The sequence below is a fragment of the Anthonomus grandis genome, chromosome 5 (assembly GCF_022605725.1).
Source record: "Anthonomus grandis grandis chromosome 5, icAntGran1.3, whole genome shotgun sequence".
Lineage (NCBI taxonomy): Eukaryota > Metazoa > Arthropoda > Insecta > Coleoptera > Curculionidae > Anthonomus > Anthonomus grandis.
The window spans coordinates 30,878,994-30,900,497 of NC_065550.1; the positions used below are offsets into that span (position 1 = coordinate 30,878,994).

General features: G+C 32.9%; 2 protein-coding genes and 1 long non-coding RNA gene across 3 annotated transcripts; 2 read left to right on the plus strand and 1 right to left on the minus strand.

Moving 5' to 3' along the window:
* Positions 1 to 235: 235 nt before the first annotated feature.
* On the plus strand, positions 236 to 14,688 carry LOC126736741 (NAD-dependent protein deacetylase Sirt6). Its single transcript, XM_050441266.1, has 5 exons — positions 236 to 477; positions 2,953 to 3,323; positions 3,389 to 3,559; positions 13,982 to 14,105; positions 14,166 to 14,688. Exons 1-5 carry the CDS (start codon positions 412 to 414, stop codon positions 14,574 to 14,576), a joined length of 1,143 nt encoding a protein of 380 aa, XP_050297223.1. The 5' UTR covers positions 236 to 411; the 3' UTR covers positions 14,577 to 14,688.
* LOC126736753 (uncharacterized) lies at positions 9,769 to 13,942 on the plus strand. The gene is made up of 3 exons (XR_007660770.1): positions 9,769 to 11,917; positions 11,974 to 12,440; positions 12,498 to 13,942. It is a non-coding gene; the product is annotated as an uncharacterized LOC126736753 (long non-coding RNA).
* Positions 14,684 to 21,466, minus strand: LOC126736747 (V-type proton ATPase subunit F). The gene is made up of 4 exons (XM_050441282.1): positions 21,301 to 21,466; positions 21,159 to 21,240; positions 20,901 to 21,106; positions 14,684 to 14,809 (listed from the first exon to the last, which is right to left on the minus strand). Exons 1-4 carry the CDS (start codon positions 21,352 to 21,354, stop codon positions 14,780 to 14,782), a joined length of 372 nt encoding a protein of 123 aa, XP_050297239.1. The 5' UTR covers positions 21,355 to 21,466; the 3' UTR covers positions 14,684 to 14,779.
* Between the last annotated feature and the right edge of the window lie 38 nt (positions 21,467 to 21,504).

A 21,504-nucleotide genomic window follows, 5' to 3' on the forward strand; every position in this document is an offset into this window, starting at 1 on the left:
CAACAACGCATCACAAATCAATTATGCAGTCAGTCATCAATTATGTGAACTACAACGAACTGGACGAATCACCGATCGCGCATAACGAATCGCGAACTTCGCATCGTCTGTAGCGAACTTAACCACAGTAGAGAGGTTCTGAATTTGTTTATTGTGACCATAACCATACTTTTCAATTTGACAGTTTCTTGACATATTGTGATGTATGAAATGTCAATGTCATCAAGGCGTGCTTACAATTGTTTACTTCTGTTTATTATTGAGTTTTGACATTTTGTTGTATTTTTTTGTTTACCAATATATTCCTCGTTTTACGAAAATTTTTTTACTTTCTTTTCATGCATTTTACCTTCACAATGAATATATTTATAATTTAAAATAAGGGGCCTTGCGGGTCGTAAAATCGACAAAATGTCTTGCAGTTATGCTGATGGTCTTTCTGAGTATGATGATAAGGGGGTACTTGGGGTCCCAGAGGTAAGTAATTTAGCTCAATAATGCTTTTAGAAATCAGTTAAGAAATCCAGTACACTTAACATTAAATAGGAGTGCTTGAGTTCAATTAAATTCATTTATTTCAAATAGGAAAACCTAATGTGAAGAAGAGGAAGGAACAATATCTAAAACTAACTTACCAAATGAACATATATACTTTAGTTTTAATGTAAATGCTTAGCACATATTATATATAATAAACAATGATGAAAAAACTGAAATGATGCCAAAGTAAAATTTAAATAATATTATACACAACATAGAGTAAAAACTAACTTTACATAGGAAGAGGGACTAAAACAAGAATATTAAGGTCTATTGATAAAATTCTTCAGTCATCTCTTCAAGTTTATTTATTTGTTACTGTATCAATATACCAAATGTAAAATATAAGAATACATTAGAAACAATATGAAAATACAGTAAGAATATAATAGTAATAATACACAAGCAAAAAGCTACTAAATTAGTATTATCGAGTCAAACCTATATTAAGTACATGAACCCCAAAAACATATGCCATAGCTCAGTTAAAACTTCACAAGAGCACTTTTTGCAATGTCAAAGTCTAAACAATAAAAAAATACTCTAAGAGAAGAAGAAACCTGATTAGATATCTTGGTAATATGGCCTTGAAATTTAAGCCCCATCATCAATTGTTAGAATCAAAAATTTACTAAAATAATGCCTTACAATACTCTCATTTTCCATAGAACACTGAAAACTCAACACATTGGTTTTCAAGGAATCGAAACAAAAATTATTTGCATCACACCACTCCTTCAATGTTTACAAGAATTTCGAGATCTGTCAAATACCTCTCATGCTATAAAATGGGTATGTCATCAGCAAACATTGTCAACTTGCCTTTTATTGTTAGAAGTGGAAGAAGTCATTAATATATAACAGCAAGAGTAGTGAACCATGGGGAACTCCAGAGGAAACTTGCATCTGTAAAGAATGAACAATTGTCAAAGTTGACTTTCTGGTCATGACCTGACAAGTAGGATCTAAATTATAATTATAAGCTTCGAAAGCCATATCTCTCTAGTATTCTGTGATCCACATAATCAAATATTTTAGCTACATCACAAAACAAAACTGCAGCCACATCACCCGCATTGAGATTGCTGTAGATTAGCTCAAAAAGACTAAATGTAGCATGTCCCCTGCATTTCCTTTCCTGGAAACTAATCATCTTTGTAACAAAAAACACTAAAATCACTGCTCTTTTAAGACAGACAGGAAATATATTTGTTGTAAAAGAACCATTTATAACATCTGCTAACTGAAAATATAAAAGCAATAATGTAGATTTTTGATGACAGAAACCTTGTTGTTCCTCAGATATATGATGTTTAATGTTCCTATAGAGCTCCATGCTAGAAATAGAATTTAAAAAATGAATTTGGTTTATAGTTCACCACCTTCTGTTTTGAACCTCTCTTAAAAATTAGAAATATCTTACTAACTTCCCATTCACTGGGGAAGGTTGATGTTTTGAGCAATGGCTGAGTAGTAGGTCACCACAGCCTTTTAAAATATATCCTGGAGCAACAAAAAAGCTAATAGCCCTATTTCTCTTTAATTTATATTTATTGCACTGATAGTCATTCTCCAAAATGGGCTCATAACATAAATAGTTGAAGTGGCTTAATAATGTCTGCATTATAGAAAACTCTACCAATTTTTCTAGATAAGGAAGCACATTTTATAAAAATACTTTTTTAATTATCTGGTAAAAAATAGTTTACACATCATTGATATCTGTAGCAAACTGCCTCAATATTGAATCGAATATAGCTCACACATTAATAAGAAACAAATTAGGTATGTGTTTTATGTAAGTTTCTTGGTTCTTTGAGTTTACATTAACCAGTGGTGGAGGATGGTGATTTTCAATTGGCAGTAAATGGGTCAGTTTCAATTATTACCTCATAGTAGAAAAGACGCGGGCTGAAAGTCACTAAATCTAATATCTTATTATTTGCCTTTAAAACATCACATTGCATAAAAGTTAAAAAATGATCATAATAGTATACAATCACAGTTTAAAAGTTGAAATAAATACATTGGTAGGATCAAGTGGAGTTGGTAGGATAAGTGTCAAGCTTAGAAATTCGAGCAAAGTAAACAATAATTACACACAAGTTTCTAGCTATAAGCCCAATCATAACTTAAAACGTGCCTCTAAATCCTTATCAAAAAGATCACATATGACAGACCTATATTGGTTTTTGATTGTTAAAACTCCACCACCTTGTGTCTTATTTAAATATAGTCATGTTTTCTAAATATTTAAAAATACATTTCTTGCATTTTTTATATGTAGCATGTAATAGTAGTTTTTTTTACAGTAGAATAAGTACCGTAAAAAGTCCCAAGAATTTTTGTAAAATTTTTAAGAGATTCTTCAAAGATCAATCAACATTTAAGCAATTTTTGCGCTCTTTCTAGAAATTCGATTCCGAAGACGACGTTTACGAAAAAAGCCTTCTATTAACCACGTGGATTCAAGAGGCGAAACATGTGGTGGTACATACTGGGGCAGGCATAAGTACATCGGCGGGCATCCCGGATTTCAGGGGCCCCAATGGGGTGTGGACTCTCGAAAAAGAGGGGAAAAAACCCGACATAAACATCTCGTTTAATGAGGCCGTGCCCACAAAAACCCATATGGCCTTAAAATATTTAATCGAGAAAAATTATGTTCATTACATTGTCAGTCAGAACATCGATGGGCTCCATTTGAGAACCGGAGTGTCGCGGACCCATTTGTCAGAGCTGCACGGGAATATGTTTATAGGACAATGCGATATTTGCGAAAGGTTTCTTTTTTTAATTTAATGTTCACTTTTTTTTTAATATTGTTTAATAATTTTTGGTGTTACAGTCAGTTTGTTAGACACACCGCCACAAGTACTGTAGGACAAAAATATTTGGGAGAGGGTTGCAGGAGGGACGTGAGAGGGCGCACCTGTCGTGGCAAATTAAAAGACACAATTTTGGATTGGGAGGATGGGTTGCCAGAGAGGGATTTGGATATGTCCAATTTTCATTCCAGGTTAGTTAGGACGCATTAAAATTAATATAATACAAAAATATAGAGAGTGCTAGGAATAAGTTTCATATTTTGATGCTCTGTGTTCAATATACAAGACAGTGGCGGCTCGTGGTACAAATTTTAGGGTGTTATTAGCAAAAAAAACTGAATTATTTTTATACTCGTATATTACTTATATTTCACCTACTACCTATTTTTTATAAATTAAGTCTATTCTTCGTTCTTTCCTAGTGGCAAACTTTGTTATAACTTTTTCATTAAAATTGTTAATTTTAGAGATAAACTTTTTTTCAATAGATAGCATGGAAAGTGCTGTTAAACGATCTTCGGTCATTGAATTTCTAAGAAATGTTTTGACTCTTTTTAATGTTGAAAAACATCTCTCCGTCTTTGATGTCATCATGGGAGTAGTTACCACAATTTCCAATAATTTTTTTGTCTCCTTCAACGTATCTCCTAGATTGTTGGTTACTAACAATTTTAGAAGAGGTAGTGCGCCATTTAATGTCCTGCAATCATTTCTTGAGTATAGAACAGATAGTTCAGTTCGTAAACGTTCTTTATCAATCATGGGATAAAAGGTACATACGGAAGTGAGCTTATCTTCAGGAAATTTGCCACAATATTCTCCAAAGCATTAGGAAAAGAAAAGTTATGCAACTACTAGATGTTCTTTAAATTGAAATCTATCTTTTGCGCAATTTATAATAATATCACAACTTCTAAAGCAGAAATCTGGTGATCAAATTGGCTGTTATTTGGGCGTTTTCGTTTGTTTCTGGTGGCTCGCTAATTATATTTGTTGCCTCACTAATAATGTTATCAATATTATTTCGAACTTGAATGATACTGCGTTCAAAATTTTAATCAAATAATTAATAATTTTTAATAATTTTATTAAATAAATTAATATATATAAATTAATAATTTTAAAAATCGAACCTACTCTAGTAAGAAACAGCGTTTCTTACTAGAGTAGGTTCGATTTTTCTTTGTTGTAATTGATTGAATAGGATATCTACGTGGGGCATTACATGATGGAAAAAAGTCAGCCAAAAATTGAAAATAGGATCATTCAATGCACGCCGAATAGAAGCGGCCGCACTACAAACTATGTTATTGGAAAATTGATCTTCTATTTCATGCATACAATCAATGAGAGAGGCTCTATTTTCATACACAACATTAATGGTTCGTATATTAAAATTCCATCGGGTGTTAGAGCCATGAGGGATTCTTTTGTTCAGAATTTTATTCAATACTTCTACTCGTTGTGGTGAATTATTAAAAAATCCCGGAATGTCTTGTAAATTTCCAAAAAATACACGTGCTTGCCTATTTGCAGAAGCAGCTTTAGACATAATCAAGTTTAACTGGTGGGCATAGCAGTGTACATAATGAGCAAAAGGATACTTTTTTTTAATTAATGCTTGAACGCCTGCAGTGTGGCCACTCATTACTGCTGCTCCATCGTAGCTTTGGGCAATCAGTTTGTTGGGTGAATTTGGAATTAAAGGCTCAATAACAGTTAGAATTGCTTTACTAAGTGTTTCTGCATCAGGAATTAAGTAGTTCCAAAATCGTTCAATTGGTTCACCATCGCAAACATATCTAAAAATAACAACCATTTGAGACTTTGCAGCAACGTCCGTTGTTTCATCCGCCATGATTGCCAGAAATGGCGAATGATTAATTTCTTCAATTATTTGTTCATGACAGACTTCAAGCATAAACTGTAACAAATCATTCTGTATTTCTTTGGAGGTGCTTTTAAATACGGAAGAATTCTTTAGATGATCACTTAGAGTTACGTCTAATTCAGCAGAAAAGTTGATCAACCCACGAAATATCCCCAGATTCTCAGAAATATCACTTTCGTCATGTCCCCAAAGAGCCAGTTCAAATGCTCCACAAAATTTAATACAATTTATAATTTTTGATAAAATGTATCTATTTTTTGAGACATTTTTATTATGTTTTTGTATATTTAACCAATACGCAGAATCTAATTGTGTCATTATATAAGTTGATCCTAATAACGCCAATTCCATACAATTATGAAGATGGCTTTTAGAGTTTTCATGCCTTTTTATTTTCAAACTCAAGTGTTCTAGATCGGTGATCCCTATTTCCGTCCAAGCTTTATCGCCACCAAAAAGTAGGCAAGGAAAACAGTATAAAGAATTCTTTTTGTTACAGCCACAAATCCATTCATTTTTTAAATAAATGTCTTTATTAAATTTACGCGTATAACTTTTTCCTCTACTTACACCAGCTTTTTCAATAATAATGTCTCGCAATGGTCTACCTTTTGCTTTTAACTCAAGTTTTTCTTCATAAGAATGTTGAGAAAATCTCTTCACATTAATTAAATTAAACACCACTTCCATAGTTAATAAATAATTATATTATTATTGTCAATTCAACAAAAACAAAATCCGTACACGAACAAAATACAAAATCACAAACACCGTATTGTTTATAAGTTCAACTCGCCGCGCCGCGCCGGAACTACCCAAAAACTGCCAAGCCGCGAAAAAAAATCCCGATCTCAATTCTCAAATTGCATTTTCCGCCTAGAGCTGGAATAAATGCAGCGAATTATCGGGCTATTTCAGCGTACCATTCCGATTGACACGGGGGGGGGGGGGGGGGGGGGGGGGGGGCGGGGAATAGCGCGGGTGTGCGAAGGAGCGCGTAGAGCACGATCGTGTGGACCAGATGATTATTTCGAATCGTCTACCGGGTCGACGGTACTTTACTCGGCTGCTGTTGACACTGGCGTCTAGCCCCGGGTATGCAACTATTGATTCTGACGCTAATTTTATTGTTGACGGACGGTGGATAGTCATTTTTTTATGTTTTTACGTTAAAATTATTTGTTTTTCTTAGTTATTCTTATTTTTAAAAATAATAAAAAAAATGTAATTAAAAAATAATAATAAATAAATAGAACAAAGTTGAAAATATCTCATTTATTGATAAAAAAAATAATAAAAAAAAAGTTGGGCTTCAAGATTGGCCCTCTTCATGTCCTTGACAAGAAAATCTGCAAATAAATTAAATTTCAATGCATTAAGCAAAAAACAATTTTTGGTAATTTTTGTTTGTTATAGCGTTTTTCGCCAATTTTAGAGATTGTTTACACTCGAGTTTATAGAATACTTTTGTAAAAGAATTTTTTTTAATATCTCTAATATTGGAAAACACCAGTATAAGAAAAAATATTACAGATTTTTATTTAAAAAAATCTTACCTGCTTTATTAAAGAGAAATTAAGTGTAGTGCTGTTTCATTTGAAGCTGTCTCAAGTCTCACTTTTCTATTTTCGGGCTTAGGCTTTTTTCGTGTTGAGAAAAATCGTTGCTTCTTGATATTTTTGTTGTGTGGTTCCTGTGGTTTTTTTGTTTTTAGCTCTTGGAATGCATTTGCTGTTTTTCAGGGCTCTTAACGTGTGCTTGATTGGAACTAGTGCTTTTTCTATAGCATCAAGCTCTTCATTTTCATCTGATGTAGTAAAAGAAATGTGTTGCAGTTCTTCCAATAAACTTGCTACCCTTCGTTTTCTGAATTCAAAGGATGTAGTTTTTAACTTTGTGCTTGTTGACAGTTCCGTTAAATGCGCTTTTGCTTCTAATGTATGCAGTTCCTCTTCCATTGTCTCTTCCACTATGATTAGATTACTCTCGCCGACATCTTTATCTACTGATACATTAAAACAAGGTCAAACTAAATTTATTCTTGCATTTATAGCTAAAAAACTGAGCCCCTAGTCAAAATAATAATAGGTATATCCCAACTACCTATTCCAATAGAAACCCAATTAAAATAATACAAACATTACTTTCACTATTAATATTAAGCCACACACATTTAAAGACTATTACCCATGTTTTTTTATTTAAAATGTATACCTATTTTTTTCCTAATTGTCGTCATTTAAGAATATGAAGCATAATGCTATACAAAAAAAATCTTGTTTATGTCGCATAAAATATTATATTAAATATTCATGGAAAATAATCATCAAAATTACTTACCAAGATATCAAGACATCCTCAAGATATTATCTTGAGGATGCTCCAGTGAGTCAGTTACATATTGAGAAATATATCTGATCAAAAGATGAATATGTTTGCACATGTTGTATTTAACTGACGAGTCAAGACAAGAACAGCAAAACTGATGGATGCAAGTTTTACATTCATTGCACAGTAGTTGGCATTTACAATCTCGTTGAACCTTCTGGATAACATATAATTCTGCTGTTGTTTCTGAGGCACTGTTCCATCCATTTTCACACTCGACTACTAAATCTTCCCTCAATTTGAAACTTTGTCACAAACAAAGTGGACCGAATTATTTTCAGCTTACTAAACAGCTTCCCCTTGTTAAGAACTATTAACCTGTGCAGTGCATTTGTCTCTTACAAATCGCATTATGCGTTGATTGCCTTGTCCAATCGCTTGACTTTCTTCCCTTTTACATAAGTATATTTTAATGTCTTTTGCATACGTTCTAAGTGCATGTTTGTATTTAAACCCGCACCAAGTCGGTGGCAGTATGCCCAACATTCTACACAGCACATGTAATACTTATTAAAATAGTTGGAAAAATTCCATTGTATCAGGGTCTTCAAGTAACATAGTATATAACTTGTTAATTAAAATATTAAAAGTTGTGACATCCCTTTCTTCTAAGACAGCTCTTAAATTCTTATAAATAAAAGCCTAAAAATTAAAACAATGTTAATAATGTTATGATTTTTCAAGTTTGGCAAAACATACTTGCTTTTCTTTGGTGTTGATTTTTGATAAATTCTTACGCCACGCCTGGTCAACGTGCCATGAACAGTATAATCTAAAATTAATGGTACTATTAAACAGTGACACAATTATAATAACTTTTTGGCTTACCTGAATTTTGGTGGAGACATTATTTTAATCCATGCATTGAAGAAAGCTTCTGCCATATCTGACATGAAGACATTTGGGCAAAGCGCAGTACCAAGGCGAGGTTTTACAAAGTGAAAAAATATTTTTAAAACTTGTTTATCAGACCTATTTGACACAAGAAAACTGCAAGGAAATCCCTGACGAATATCATCAATAACTTGGAGAGTTATAAGTTCGAAGTCATAGTTATTCATCCCATGAGTTCCATCTATACAGATGCAATCGGTCCCATAAATTTTAAGCATTTCACATTGTGCAGCAGTCATGATAATCAAAACAAAATCCTCATTTTTTTAACATTGGCCATTCTTCACTTTCAGAACCTTGGGGCTTATAAAACAGAACTGCATCTCCATTACTTTGCATATCATTGATCCAGGACTCTACACTTATGATGTCGTTTTTATGTTATACTGATGAGGAGCACAAATTGAAACAGGCTTCTATGTTATATAGATCTTTCTTTGTGAGCAGATGCAGACGTTTTAGTTCTGAGTCAGTGATTGAATCTCTAATTTCGTCTAAAATATCTTCAAATGGGACTTTAGAAGAAATTTTTACTGCTAAATTCTCTCTGTCTGTTTTAGACAAATTCAAGTGACCGATGTCATTCTAATGTCCCACATGTTTGTCCATAATGGTCACTTCACAAGTGCCATTATTAAGCTTTTTTATTTTTATGCTTGCTGGGCAGAGTGCATTTATTTTCCTACTTCCTAGTATCTTTAAGTGCCGAATATTTTTGCCTTCTGGAACATATCTTCCTGAACGATGGCAAATAAAACTTGCAGCTACATGTGATTTAAAACATTTCTGATAGTTAACCACATATTTACAGTTTGTGTCATTTTCAAAGGAAAGTTTCCAAGTAATAAATTCTTCCTCACTTTGAAACGTCAATTTTTTATGTTCAATAGGAATGTTATGAAAGTCTCTATAATGTTCTATAACGGTCTTCCTATCAGCACAAAAGTCACTGCACAAAGCACACTGATTTGCATTGGTAGTGGTCGAGGTATTGGGGTGTGTAATATTTGGAGCTGAAGTGTTATTTGAGCCTCTATGTGTTCTGATGTGGAATTTTAAATTTCTTAAATGCGTTAAACGTTTTTTACACTGGTCACAAGCAAAATTATAATGTTTATTTTGTCGTATTTGCAGGGAAGCTAGATAATCATCATTATTAGGATGAAACTTGATGACATGCTTTCTTAGATTGCTAATGTTACTGTATTTTTTGCTGCACTGCACAAGTATGTTGCCCCTCCATTTTTTTATTGCCTTAAATGCACTTCCATATAATAGCAAATAAATTAACAAAAGGTGGATTTATACAGACAAATAAAAGTAGAAATAAACATAAAATTTAAAATTTCACCAACTTGAAAGGTATTTCCGGTATTTCTTATTTTATATTATTCACTACATTTAACTTTTAGTTTTATTTAATTTACTTGTATAATTTCACCCAAAATTAATAAAGTTTTACAATACTAATGAAAAAACGACACTTTAAAACAACACACAACTTGCCGAACAGTATTCTAACCTAACTAACTTATGACTAACTTCACCAAGCGCATGTCAAAAAAGAAGGATCATTAGTTGCATACCCGGGGCTAGACGCCAGTGCTGTTGACTCGCTGATGCACTGGAGGTTGTTTAATTGATAAAATAGGTGTAAAAAATATGCGGGACGAGATTTTTCTTTTTTTTTTTGGGTTTTGGTTTATAGATCATATTTTTAATAGATTATTTAATTTCCTTTGGAGCTCTGCAGCACTGCAGCACACATAGACCAGCCGCCACTGATACAAGATGTTCCAAATTCAAGAGTAAATACAAGGCAAGAAACTTGGAGTCTTTTATTTGAAACGAAAGTCAGTAAAATTGTTACATGAGTTTTCAAAATATTTAGATTTTGGTAATAGTTTTGGGTACTCTCCGTAAAAAATCTATAAGAGGTAATTAGTACATATGAATTATTTTTCTCTAGGCAGAGTTAAAAGCTGCCATATCCCTTATTTTTCTTATTAGCTTTTGATGTGTTTGTGGCAAATGAAATTTCAAATATAATAATCTTTCTTAATCTAATCTCCATACATTATTTTGTACAATATATTTATTTATTTATTTAAACTTCAATAGGTCTTCAGTTATAGGTCAATAAAGGCAGTACTAAGATACATACCAAAATAAAATAAGACTGAAAGACTAGAACAGAGGATTATAAAATTAATTGAATTCCACACTAAGTAGTTTTTCTTTAAGAGTTAAAACATTTATATTAAAAATATCACAGATTTGGATCACTTTATTGCACAACACCCATCTGAGGACATTAAAATCTATTCTATTAAATTAATTCAGATTACTATATTTTTCGTTTTCACTATACAGTATAAGCTCGGTGGCGTAAACACTCGTATATACGAGCAACTCGGTTTTGTGAATAAAATATTTTTTGTATTAGGTACTCTATAGTGTGAACAGAAGTCTGCTCGATAATGTGAACAATTAAACAATACGTTTTTAAACGATTTTTGAGCCAATATGCCAGTAATATTTTGACTGTCTCGCTGGTTTTTGACTTGTCGTAGCATGTTTGCATGGTTCACGGCGTTTATATGGCTTTTATTCTTCAGTTTTCAGTTGACTTTAAACGCCTGTACATTCGGTAACAACCTTTCTTTGCACGATTCTCAAAATGGGCAAAACTGTGCAAAAAAAAACAATAAAACAAAAAAAACATTACACTACAACAAAAAGCAAATATTATTCAAGAACATCGAAAAGGTGTGTCAGTTACTATACTGGCTAGAAAATACGGAGTTGCTAAATCAACAATTTGTTCGATCAAGAAGAAAAGGGAGAAGATTCTTGAAAGGGTAACCAACTCATTAGGACCAAACAAAAAGTGTACGTTAAAATCTTGTGAGTACCCAGAAATGGAAAAACAGTTGTACAAATGGTTCCTTACTCAAAGAGAACAAAATCTTTCAATAAGCAGCGATATATTAAAACAAAAAGCAATCAGAATTTTTGGAAATGTATATCCTGCGACAATGAAGTTTAGTGCAAGTGATGGATGGCTGCAACGTTTTAAAGTCCATCATGGAATACGATTTCTAAAAATATCCGGTGAGAAATTATCATCTCAGCCGGAACTGGTTGGGCCGTTTAAAGAACAATTAAAAAAAGTTATTGATGAGCAACGGGTGACCTTCTTAGGATGTACAAATGCTACAGGTTGTTTCAAATTAAAACCGCTGGTGCTTGGAAAATCAAAAAATCCCCGCTGTTTTAAGCACTTTAGAAATCCGGTCATTTATAAAAATTCCAAAAACGCATGGATGACTGCAGAGATATTTAAGTATTGGTTTTTTACCACTTTGTTCCAGAAGTAAGTGATTTTAATCATAACCGTTAAATCCATTTTCCATTTTTGAATGATTTTAGGTGAAGCAGTATCTAAAAGAACAACATCTTCCACTGAAAGCTATTCTACTCTTGGATAACGCTCTCCTCCAGCAGACACATTAAAAACAGATGACGGAAACATATTTGCTATGTTTATGCCTCCTAATGTGACCCCGCTAATCCAGCCGATGGATCAAAACGCTCTGAGACTCACAAAACTATATTACAGGAAGAGTTTACTAACTTCAATTGTGGCAACTGATGAACATGTAATCGATTCATTAAAAAAACTTACACTAAAAGACGCCATGTTGCATTTGCATAGTGCTTGGCAAAAAATTACACCTAGAACCTTATCTAAATGTTGGTATCCTGTACTGTCAAAAAATACAGAATATACAGATGAAGATTCCATACCATTAAGCGAACTTAAAAAAATTTGGGAAGACGAAGAGGCTGATCAAGTTGTTTCGGAGACTCTGAGTTTACTAAGGGAGGTTCACGAGGTATTTTTTTTACAATAGGCTACTGTATTCTTTACTATAAATACAATTTTGTTATAGGCTGAATATACGACAAACGATATCACTGAATGGAATAAGGATGATGCTGGCATTAACCTTAATGATGATCCAAATGATAATGCTGTTTCGGAAGAAGAAGACGACTGTCAGGTCATTGAAGATCCAAAGCCTAAAATAAGATATTCTGAAGCCATTGAAGCATTAAAGCTATGCATGCAATTGGCACAGGAAAACTTTGTTAATATTGACCTTAATTTGTTAATATTGCCTTAAAAAACTTTATGAAAAAGCTGTAATTATAAATACAATATCTAAAACGAAGCAATTAAAAATTACTTCTTTTTTTAAATAAATTTTGTAGGTATTTTTTAATACATAGGTATTATAAATAATACATACTAAGTAAATAAACAAAGGCTTGAAACTTATAATTTAGTCTCTTTACAAAAAAAAAACATAATAATCATCCTCATCCCATAATGTGAACAATCGGTAGTATGAAGTAGGGTTGGTTTTTTTGTGTTCATGTTACCGAGCTTGTGCTGTATTATATATAAAAATAACAGACTGGGCATCTCTCTCTGAGTCTAATTACAGAATCCATTTTAAACCACCTTGAGTTTCTAATAACAAAACCCAGCGCCCTCTATATGCTTTTTTAATAATAATTATTTCCTGGTGCTTATTAAATTTTAGGTTTGATTGCAAATAAACCCTCAAGTTCTGGCATTCAGTCTTTCTACTAATATTATTTAATTTATAATATAGGGCTATTTTTTCAGGTAAAGCTAATTACATGACACTTGCTGATATTAAGATACATTTTATGGTCAACAAACCATTTGTTGATATGTAAATCCTTCTGTAAATCTTTAGAATCATTAAGTTTAAATATTTTAATCAGCAAAAACTAGGCTTTGGGAAAATTGAACACACTCAGGTAGATTGTTAATGAAAATTGCAAACAGTAAAGGGCCAAGATTACTACCCTGAGGCACTTCCGATGTAGTAACAAACGTATTTGAAAATTATTTTCATACTTTTACTGATACTTGATAGGACTGCATAGGCCACATGCCAATTAAGAAAAGCCAATTGCACATAATTTATCAATTAATCAACGCTGTCAAATGCCTTCGCACAGTCAGTATAACAACATCTAGTTGAGCCTTATTATTACAAACTGCCTCCGAGGCATTATCAGTCAATATTCAAAAGTTTGTTACAGTGGACCTGCTAGGTAAAAACCCATGTTGTTGAATAGCAAATTTGTTATTAAAAGTTTTTAATATATCATTTAATTTTTGCTATTGCATACAAAACACTAACTGCTCTATAATTTTGCACTGAATTTATATCACCAGAACCTTTATAAATTGGAGTGATGATTGCTGTCTTAAGTTCATTGGGAAATTGATTATTTTTAACTGCATTATTAAACATTTTTGCCAGGGGTTGAGAGAGAAAATCAACACATCTCTTACTAACAAATAAGTTGCAGAAAAATTTAATAATCGTTTTAGTTTGGCAGATCTCAACATTTGTCTTGGTACAACGTTACAAATAGTTCCTAGCGGAAACCTGCCTTTAAGATGTCAAAAGTTTGGAGGCAAAGTCGTGATAGTAAACCTACAACCAACAAAACATGTGAGTGTAACTTTAATTTAATTTAAAAAAATAAACCCATTACGGGCCGTTTATTTGCAGGACAAAAAGGCTGATTTAATAATAAATTATTATGTGGATGAAGTGTTTGAGCAAATAATGCGGCATTTATGCCTGGAAATACCTGAATATTCGCCAGACTTGGACCCGACGAAAAACCAAGTGCCGTACGCTTGTATCAGTTGGGACATTTCCAAAGAACAATTGTTAAAATGGAAGAAACTGTATGAGGAGAGAGTGAAACATTTTCGGGAAAATAAAAAACCCGCAAACTGCAAACAAACAAAAAGAAAAGTGAAAAAGGAGGCGAAGAATGACGATAAAAAAATCAAATTTAACGGGGATTCGTTTCAAATAGGCACCACCACAATAATTAGACGTAAGAGGGTCGAAGAGAAGAAATTATGTATAGATCTTACTTTATTGGACAGTGATAATGAAATTGTCGAATAGTGCCGACTTATTGTGTTTCATACTTTTTATTTTAGATTTAAGTTTTCTTTTTTAAACCTGGTTTTGTACAATAGAAGAGTATGTAGTAATAATAAAACAACATTGCGGAAATTTTATAGTCTATTTGTAACAGGAATGTAAACTAAATTTAAACAAATAATATGATGCTAATATTTTTTATATTGCCATACGGAAGTCGTTTATTAGATGAGATCCTCTGGGTTGAACATGCCCTGAAAAGAAGAATAGTGAATTAAAATGAAGGGAAGTTATAAAATAAAAGTTTTTTTCAATTCAAGTTTGAAAACAATTTACATTAGTACTTCTACAGTTTGAAGGGGCAAAATCTTGACTTACAATAGACAGATATTTATTTTCATAGGCTTTACAAGTCTTAGATAAGGTCAAAGGATAGTAAATAAATGCTACAATACCACAAATCAGTAGCCTCAAAAAAGAACAATAAACACTAATAACAATTAAAAAAACAATACCACTATTAAATTTTTAAGAAATGAACAAAAGTATATGATTAGAGAAGTAAAGATTAGACGTCGCAATTCATATATTCTAGTATCGTTTTTTTAGCTTTGCATATAGTGCATTATTTACACAGACACTATTTTAACATAATCTATAAGTATGTTATTTACTCTTAAGGGAATTTAAACATGAACACACTTTTCATATCAAGGGACCCACACAACACAAGCGAGAAGGTACTAAACATATAGAACTCAATTCAAGCTTTTGTTCCGCCATTTGTACAAATAAATGGTTAACTCTACTGCCTACTTTCATATATTCACTAAATTACATACATTCGTTGGTAAATTTCAAGTTGAAATATATAGACTTTAATAAGATTCAATTTTACCAGTTCTTGGTTCCCATTGGTTTGACTGACATCCAAAGCACCAATGGTTCAGATCGTCAACAGTAGTTGTATTATTGCATATTACACAAATCGGATTTTCGACTACATTTCTCTTGTGTAAGCTATTTTACACAAGATGAATGTATTTGTTGTACTTGTGTAGAGGTATTTTACATTGCCATGGCCACAGATAGTGTTGGGATTTTCACCCGTCGAAATTTTTGTCAAATGACCCAAGCACTTAGAATAGAAATTATAATAATAATAATAAACATGCTTTATTGTTATTAACAAAGAAAAATTGTTCTAAGCAAAGCTACCTTAAACTACTACCACTAAACTTAACCACTACACCCCATACACACTCGAGTTCGAAAACAATACATAAGAACAGCCATAACCATACAAACAAATCAAATAAAATTCAAATACTGTAAACTTACACTTAGGGAAAATTAGAATGTGTCGACGTAGTATTCATCCAGTGAATAGTAACATTTTTCGGTCAAAAGTATTTTCAATTTACGTTTAAAAGTGTCAATACATGTTGGCTCCCTGATTCCACCTGGTAAACGATTGAAAATTTTGATTCCCTCGTAGAAAATAGATTTTTTAGTTAATGCGGAGGAGGGGATTGGAAGATTTAGATCGTTCACTTGACGCGTAAAGTATCTTGGATTTGGGGTTATAAATTTAAAGCGATTTGCAAAAAGTAAGCGGGCCACTTTCTGAATGTAGAGGGAGAAGACAGTGTGTATGCCCAGCCTAACAAATAATAAGCGACAGGAATCTCTTGGTTAAACCCCACAGATGTAACGTACAGCACGCTTCTGTAAAACAAGAAGCATTAGAAAGAGGCACGTGGTCTAGAGCACACTTAAAACACAATAATTTGGTTTTTTGAGGATTTAGTGACAGCAAGTTTGATTCAAACCAGAGATTTACTGCCTGAAGATCAGTTGCTAATGTAGTTCGCAGAGTATCTGTGTCTGGGCTGTGCCAAAGAAGTGTGGTATCATCGGCAAATAGAGTAAATTTCCCCCGTACATTAAGATTGGTAAGATCATTTATGTATAGGAGAAAAAGTATAGGCCCCAAGACTGAACCCTGAGGAACTCCTAAGGTTATAGGATGGTAATCAAAGTACTTAGATCCTACAAGCACTCGTTGCCGATCTTGCAGATAGAAAGCAAACCAAGAAGATGAAACTCCCCGAAATCCATAATGATGAAGCTTCCGCAGCAGAATCCTATGGCAGACACAATCGGAAGCCTTCGAAAAATCACAAAAAACTGCCGCCGAAACTCCACCATCATTTATCTGCGAGTAAAGATCATGAAAAAAATTAAACATGGCATCATTGGTACTGGTATTTTCACGGAAGCCAAATTGAAGTCTGGTGAGGATGTTTTTGGACTTTAAAAAGGACATTATTCGATTTTTTACCAGTTTTTCGATTACCTTTGATAGCGTAGACAAGAGAGAGATGGGACAAAAGTTGGAAGGATTATCAAGAGCTCCACCCTTGTGAATTGGGATAACTTTAGCTGATTTTAGGCAAGATGGAAATATCCCCTTGCTCCAAGAAAGGTTAATTGCGTCAACTAGTGCCTTTAGCGCCGTTTCTGGAAGGTTGAGAAAAATCTTAGCTGAAAGGTTGTCTTCTCCAGTTGAATTTTTATTTTTTTCAGTATACAGAATATCCTTGACTTCGTTTAGGTTTGTAGGTATAAAGAAGAAGGAATTTGGAACATGAATGGCTGGCATAAAGGAAAGAGGATCCACTGAAGGGTTCAAATTTTGCTGAAGTTGTAGAGCAATATTAGAAAAAAAATTGTTAAAATCATTGGGAGAGACTTCAGGGCATTGTCTTGACTGCTTACCCTATTGTGACGAATATCATTAATAATTTTCCAACTTTCCTTATATTTGTTAGATGAACCACTTAAACGGTTGGAGTATTAAGTTTGCTTAGAGATTCTTATCAGACGACGCCGACGATAGGTTCAGTAATTGAAATAGAATGAAAATATTGAAATAGAATTGAAATAGTTATGAAAAACTGGAGAGTCAGTGAACTTTCTTATTGTGTGAAGAGATCTCAGATTTCTTGAAGATACTTTCAAACCCCTCGTGAACCAAAATTTTATAGGTTTGGATTTCGGTTTGATTTTAATCATTGGGAAGGAAGCATCAAAGAGCTTAAGAATTTTTGTGTGAAAGGAAGATAAATCGAAAATAGAATTCCAGGACTCAAGAGCTGAAAGTTGACGAAACTTATTAATGTAGGCAATTTGGCAACAACGATTTAAATTATGAAGTCCGAATGTTTTTCTTAGAGTTGTTATGGTTGTCGGTGTTCGCGGAAAATGCCAAGGCGTCAACATCCCGGCTGAGCTTTGAGAGAAGACCGTCTCGACCGTTTTTAATTGGAAATATTGAGTTTAGTTGTTCTTTGTATTTCACTATAGTTGGTAGTTGAAATAATTTTAAAACCGTCTATTCGGTCCGCAAGTTGTTATACCTACTTTAATTTGTCATCCGCCTTATATATATATATATATATCTCTCATTTAATTTTAAATAAACCATTCTGACGAAAATTTATTGTTTTAATTGTCTGAGAGATTTACCCAAAATGCCCTACAATTAAGTTATTAATACCAAAAATTCGACCATATCGCTGTGCAGATACACTACATTCCTTTTGTATATTTGCCATTTTACATAGTATAAACTCATGGTCTGATAAAGCAGAATTTGCGACTGTACACTCCACGGAGTCATCTGGAAAATTAGAACAAATATAGTCAATAGTGGAGCTTGTTGACTGTGTTATACGAGTAGAATCTTTTACATGCATATGTATATTAAATGCCCCCATTAGATGATGAAGAACTACGTAAGCCGCCGATAGAATTTCAAACAAAAATGCCTCTAATTTTAAAAAGAATTTGCTGCAGTCTCCTAGAGGAGATCTATAAATACAAATTACATATAAGTTTATGGATTTGGAGTAAATTACAGTAAATTCAAAAGTCTTTTCCTTTAGGAGATGGTTAAATTTATCTACCTGTTGAAAAGAGTTGTGTTCTAAAAAGTTTTTACATAATAATATCATACATCCACCATGAGAAGACAAAATCCGACAAAAACTAGACAAAATAACATAATTTGGAGATCAATAAGCTCACCCATTTTAAGCCAGTGCTCAGTAAGTAATAAAATACTAGGATAGTTTAAGTCATGCAAAAAAAGTGAAAGTTCACTAGTTTTATGTTGCAGAGATTGAATATTTAACAACATTAGAGTTAGTTGGCTAGGTAAAACATTAGATTGAATGTGTTTTACATTTACATGATTTTTGCTAGCTTGTATGTCAACAAACAGTAGAGAGTTTACTATTCTCAAATGTTACATTGGACTGAGATGTTGACAGTCTTGGTGAAAATTCAATTTAATATTATTTAATTGACAGAAATCAATGAGATAATGTAACATGCATTCCTTATTTATGTAATCTCCAACAAGGGGTATAAGCGTAGTTCCATTTAGGGATTCAATCCCCAATGCTGCATCGTTTGAAGTGAACCAAGAAACACAAAAACGAAGTCCGATTTAGTAAACCGTTCGGAGAATTGGAGAGTCTCTTGAAGCAGGTCTTCAGTCAGCAAATTAGATGTCTTTTGGCAGTTTAGATCATGCTTGCTAGCAATTGATTTTTTAAAGAGTGACAGATATCCTCTAACATCCGATCCAATGACCAAAATTTTGTTCTTCCTGGGATAGCGTTGTTCTGCTTTGGTATTGCTGGGTTTGGGTACATTTTCTGTAGGACAGGATTGAACTCCGGTAGCCTCATATTTTAGACTCTCAATTTCCATACGCTGCGCCGCATTTTCCAGTTCTAATGTACGGATCGTTGATATCATGTTCTTGCTAGATCTTGTAGGCGCTGATTTAGATCAGTTTCCAAGTCCTTATACTTTTGTATAGTTTCTCTTAGAGTTAGCTCTTCAGATTGGAGTTTTTTAATTTCATCCTGAAGTGTTATAATTCTTTGGCTTTGTTTTTCCAAATCGGAAGCAAATTTATTTTCTGCCTCTGTGACTAGACTGTCATAATTGGCACTATTACGACGTAATCTTTCGATGAACCTGTCTTTGAGCATGAGATCTTTAGAAAGTGTGTCTATTTTTGTGGTGTAGATCGCTTTTTCTTCTTCCTCTTCTTGTCGTCGCAGCTGGCAACTCTTTGAGGAAATAATTGAGTGACCTCCAATTCTTATAACTTCTGGACATCGTTCCATACAGCTGGGATGATAAACACCAAGACATACTGCACAACAAAATTGCTTGAAGTCTTTTTTACAGCATTTAAAAACTTGCTGCATGATTACTAGTAGTATATGTACTAATATACATATTACATTTTTATTCTTTTCATCAACATATGGAGGATTTCTGAGGATTTGTTTGTGAGGTGACGATGGTGTAGTTCTTTCTAATTTTAACATGACAGATGTACATACTTTGCACTTTAATGTAAATTCTCAAGTCAATGCATCAGTGCAAATTATTTTAAAATTAGATAAGAAATATGCTCAGAAAAAATCGATTTTTCAAAATTTTGTATTTTTTTTTTAATATCTCCAGAACCATTCGGAATTTTTAATTTTTTTAAAAGGTATATTTTTAGGCTAAAACACAGCTTTAACCACCTTATAAATAGCATCTTTCTAAAGGAAAAGAGGAATCTACAGTAAATTGAATAAAGCTGTCAAATTCTGTCATTTAAGTCCCAGTTAATAATTAATATGGAAACCTATATTTATTCAAAACAGAAATCAATATCACAAAATCCATTTTATAAAATTTGTAATGCCACTATCATATCCAATATTAAAACATTAAGATCTATAATTATTAGTCAAAACATATTACAACTCTTTTTCTTAAGCTATTAACGAAGAGGATCTGTAGTTTTAACACTTTGTATGTTTTAGTTTTGTTTGTTGTCTGTGCTTATCAATTATGCCCTTTATACTAGAATTCTTGAATATTAGGACAAATTTCTGTTGGAATAAGCTAAAGCTATTTACTTTTTTATATGGTTTCTTTATTTTATTTTCAATTTCATCAAATAGACATATTTCTTTAGATAATAAAGCTGATTTTCACTTTATTATTAAATTTGCCTTTTCCCAATATTCTATGAGACATGAGCATTTGTCTTCCTTACTTGATCATCCTGCCTATGATTAAAGTTAATAGTAATTAATAGTTTATATTCAAGTTTCACCCCAATAAAGAAACTGAAAAGTACTAATTTTAGGTTGAATAATGGGTATTAGGAATAATAAAGAATATGGAGTCCTAAGATCTAAGCAACACTGACAAAAACTATTACACTATTATGCAATTTCTTATTAAACAGAAAATCATTACCTTGGCTCTTCTCAAAATTGAATCCTTAGAAGAATCATAAGGATGATCCTTAGAGGGGATCTCCAAAATGGACGGTATGGGACTGTTGTGGCTATCGACGACATGTCTGATTATTTCAGCAACATTCTGATTGATCAAAATGATATCGATATCATCCCTCTTCAAAAACCTCTTAAAACATTCTTCGATATCAGTTACGGGGGTGTCTAAAATCACATAGAAATTAAAGGGTTTGAAAAACTTGAATGGGATGCTTACTTTTATCTACTACCATGAAATTGGAGTGTCTGTTCTTGTTGATCTCTCCAATACCGCCCAGCAGGAAACCCACACAAGTGTCCTAAATGGTTGAGGGGGTAAGTAAATGTGTAAGATTATTCTTTTAAAATAAGGTGCTTACTTCGTCTCCGATAACAGAAATCAATTTGCCTTTGGTAGCGCTGTGTAATGCCATTTTTGCCTTTTTCTATGGAAATTTAGAAAACTGAAAGCACTCCCAAAAAGTCACTTGACTCAAGAATAAACAAATCACATGACATGACCTAATCAGCTGATTTCATTTTGACGTTTGCTTATTGACAGTGACATATCGGATATTCTCGAT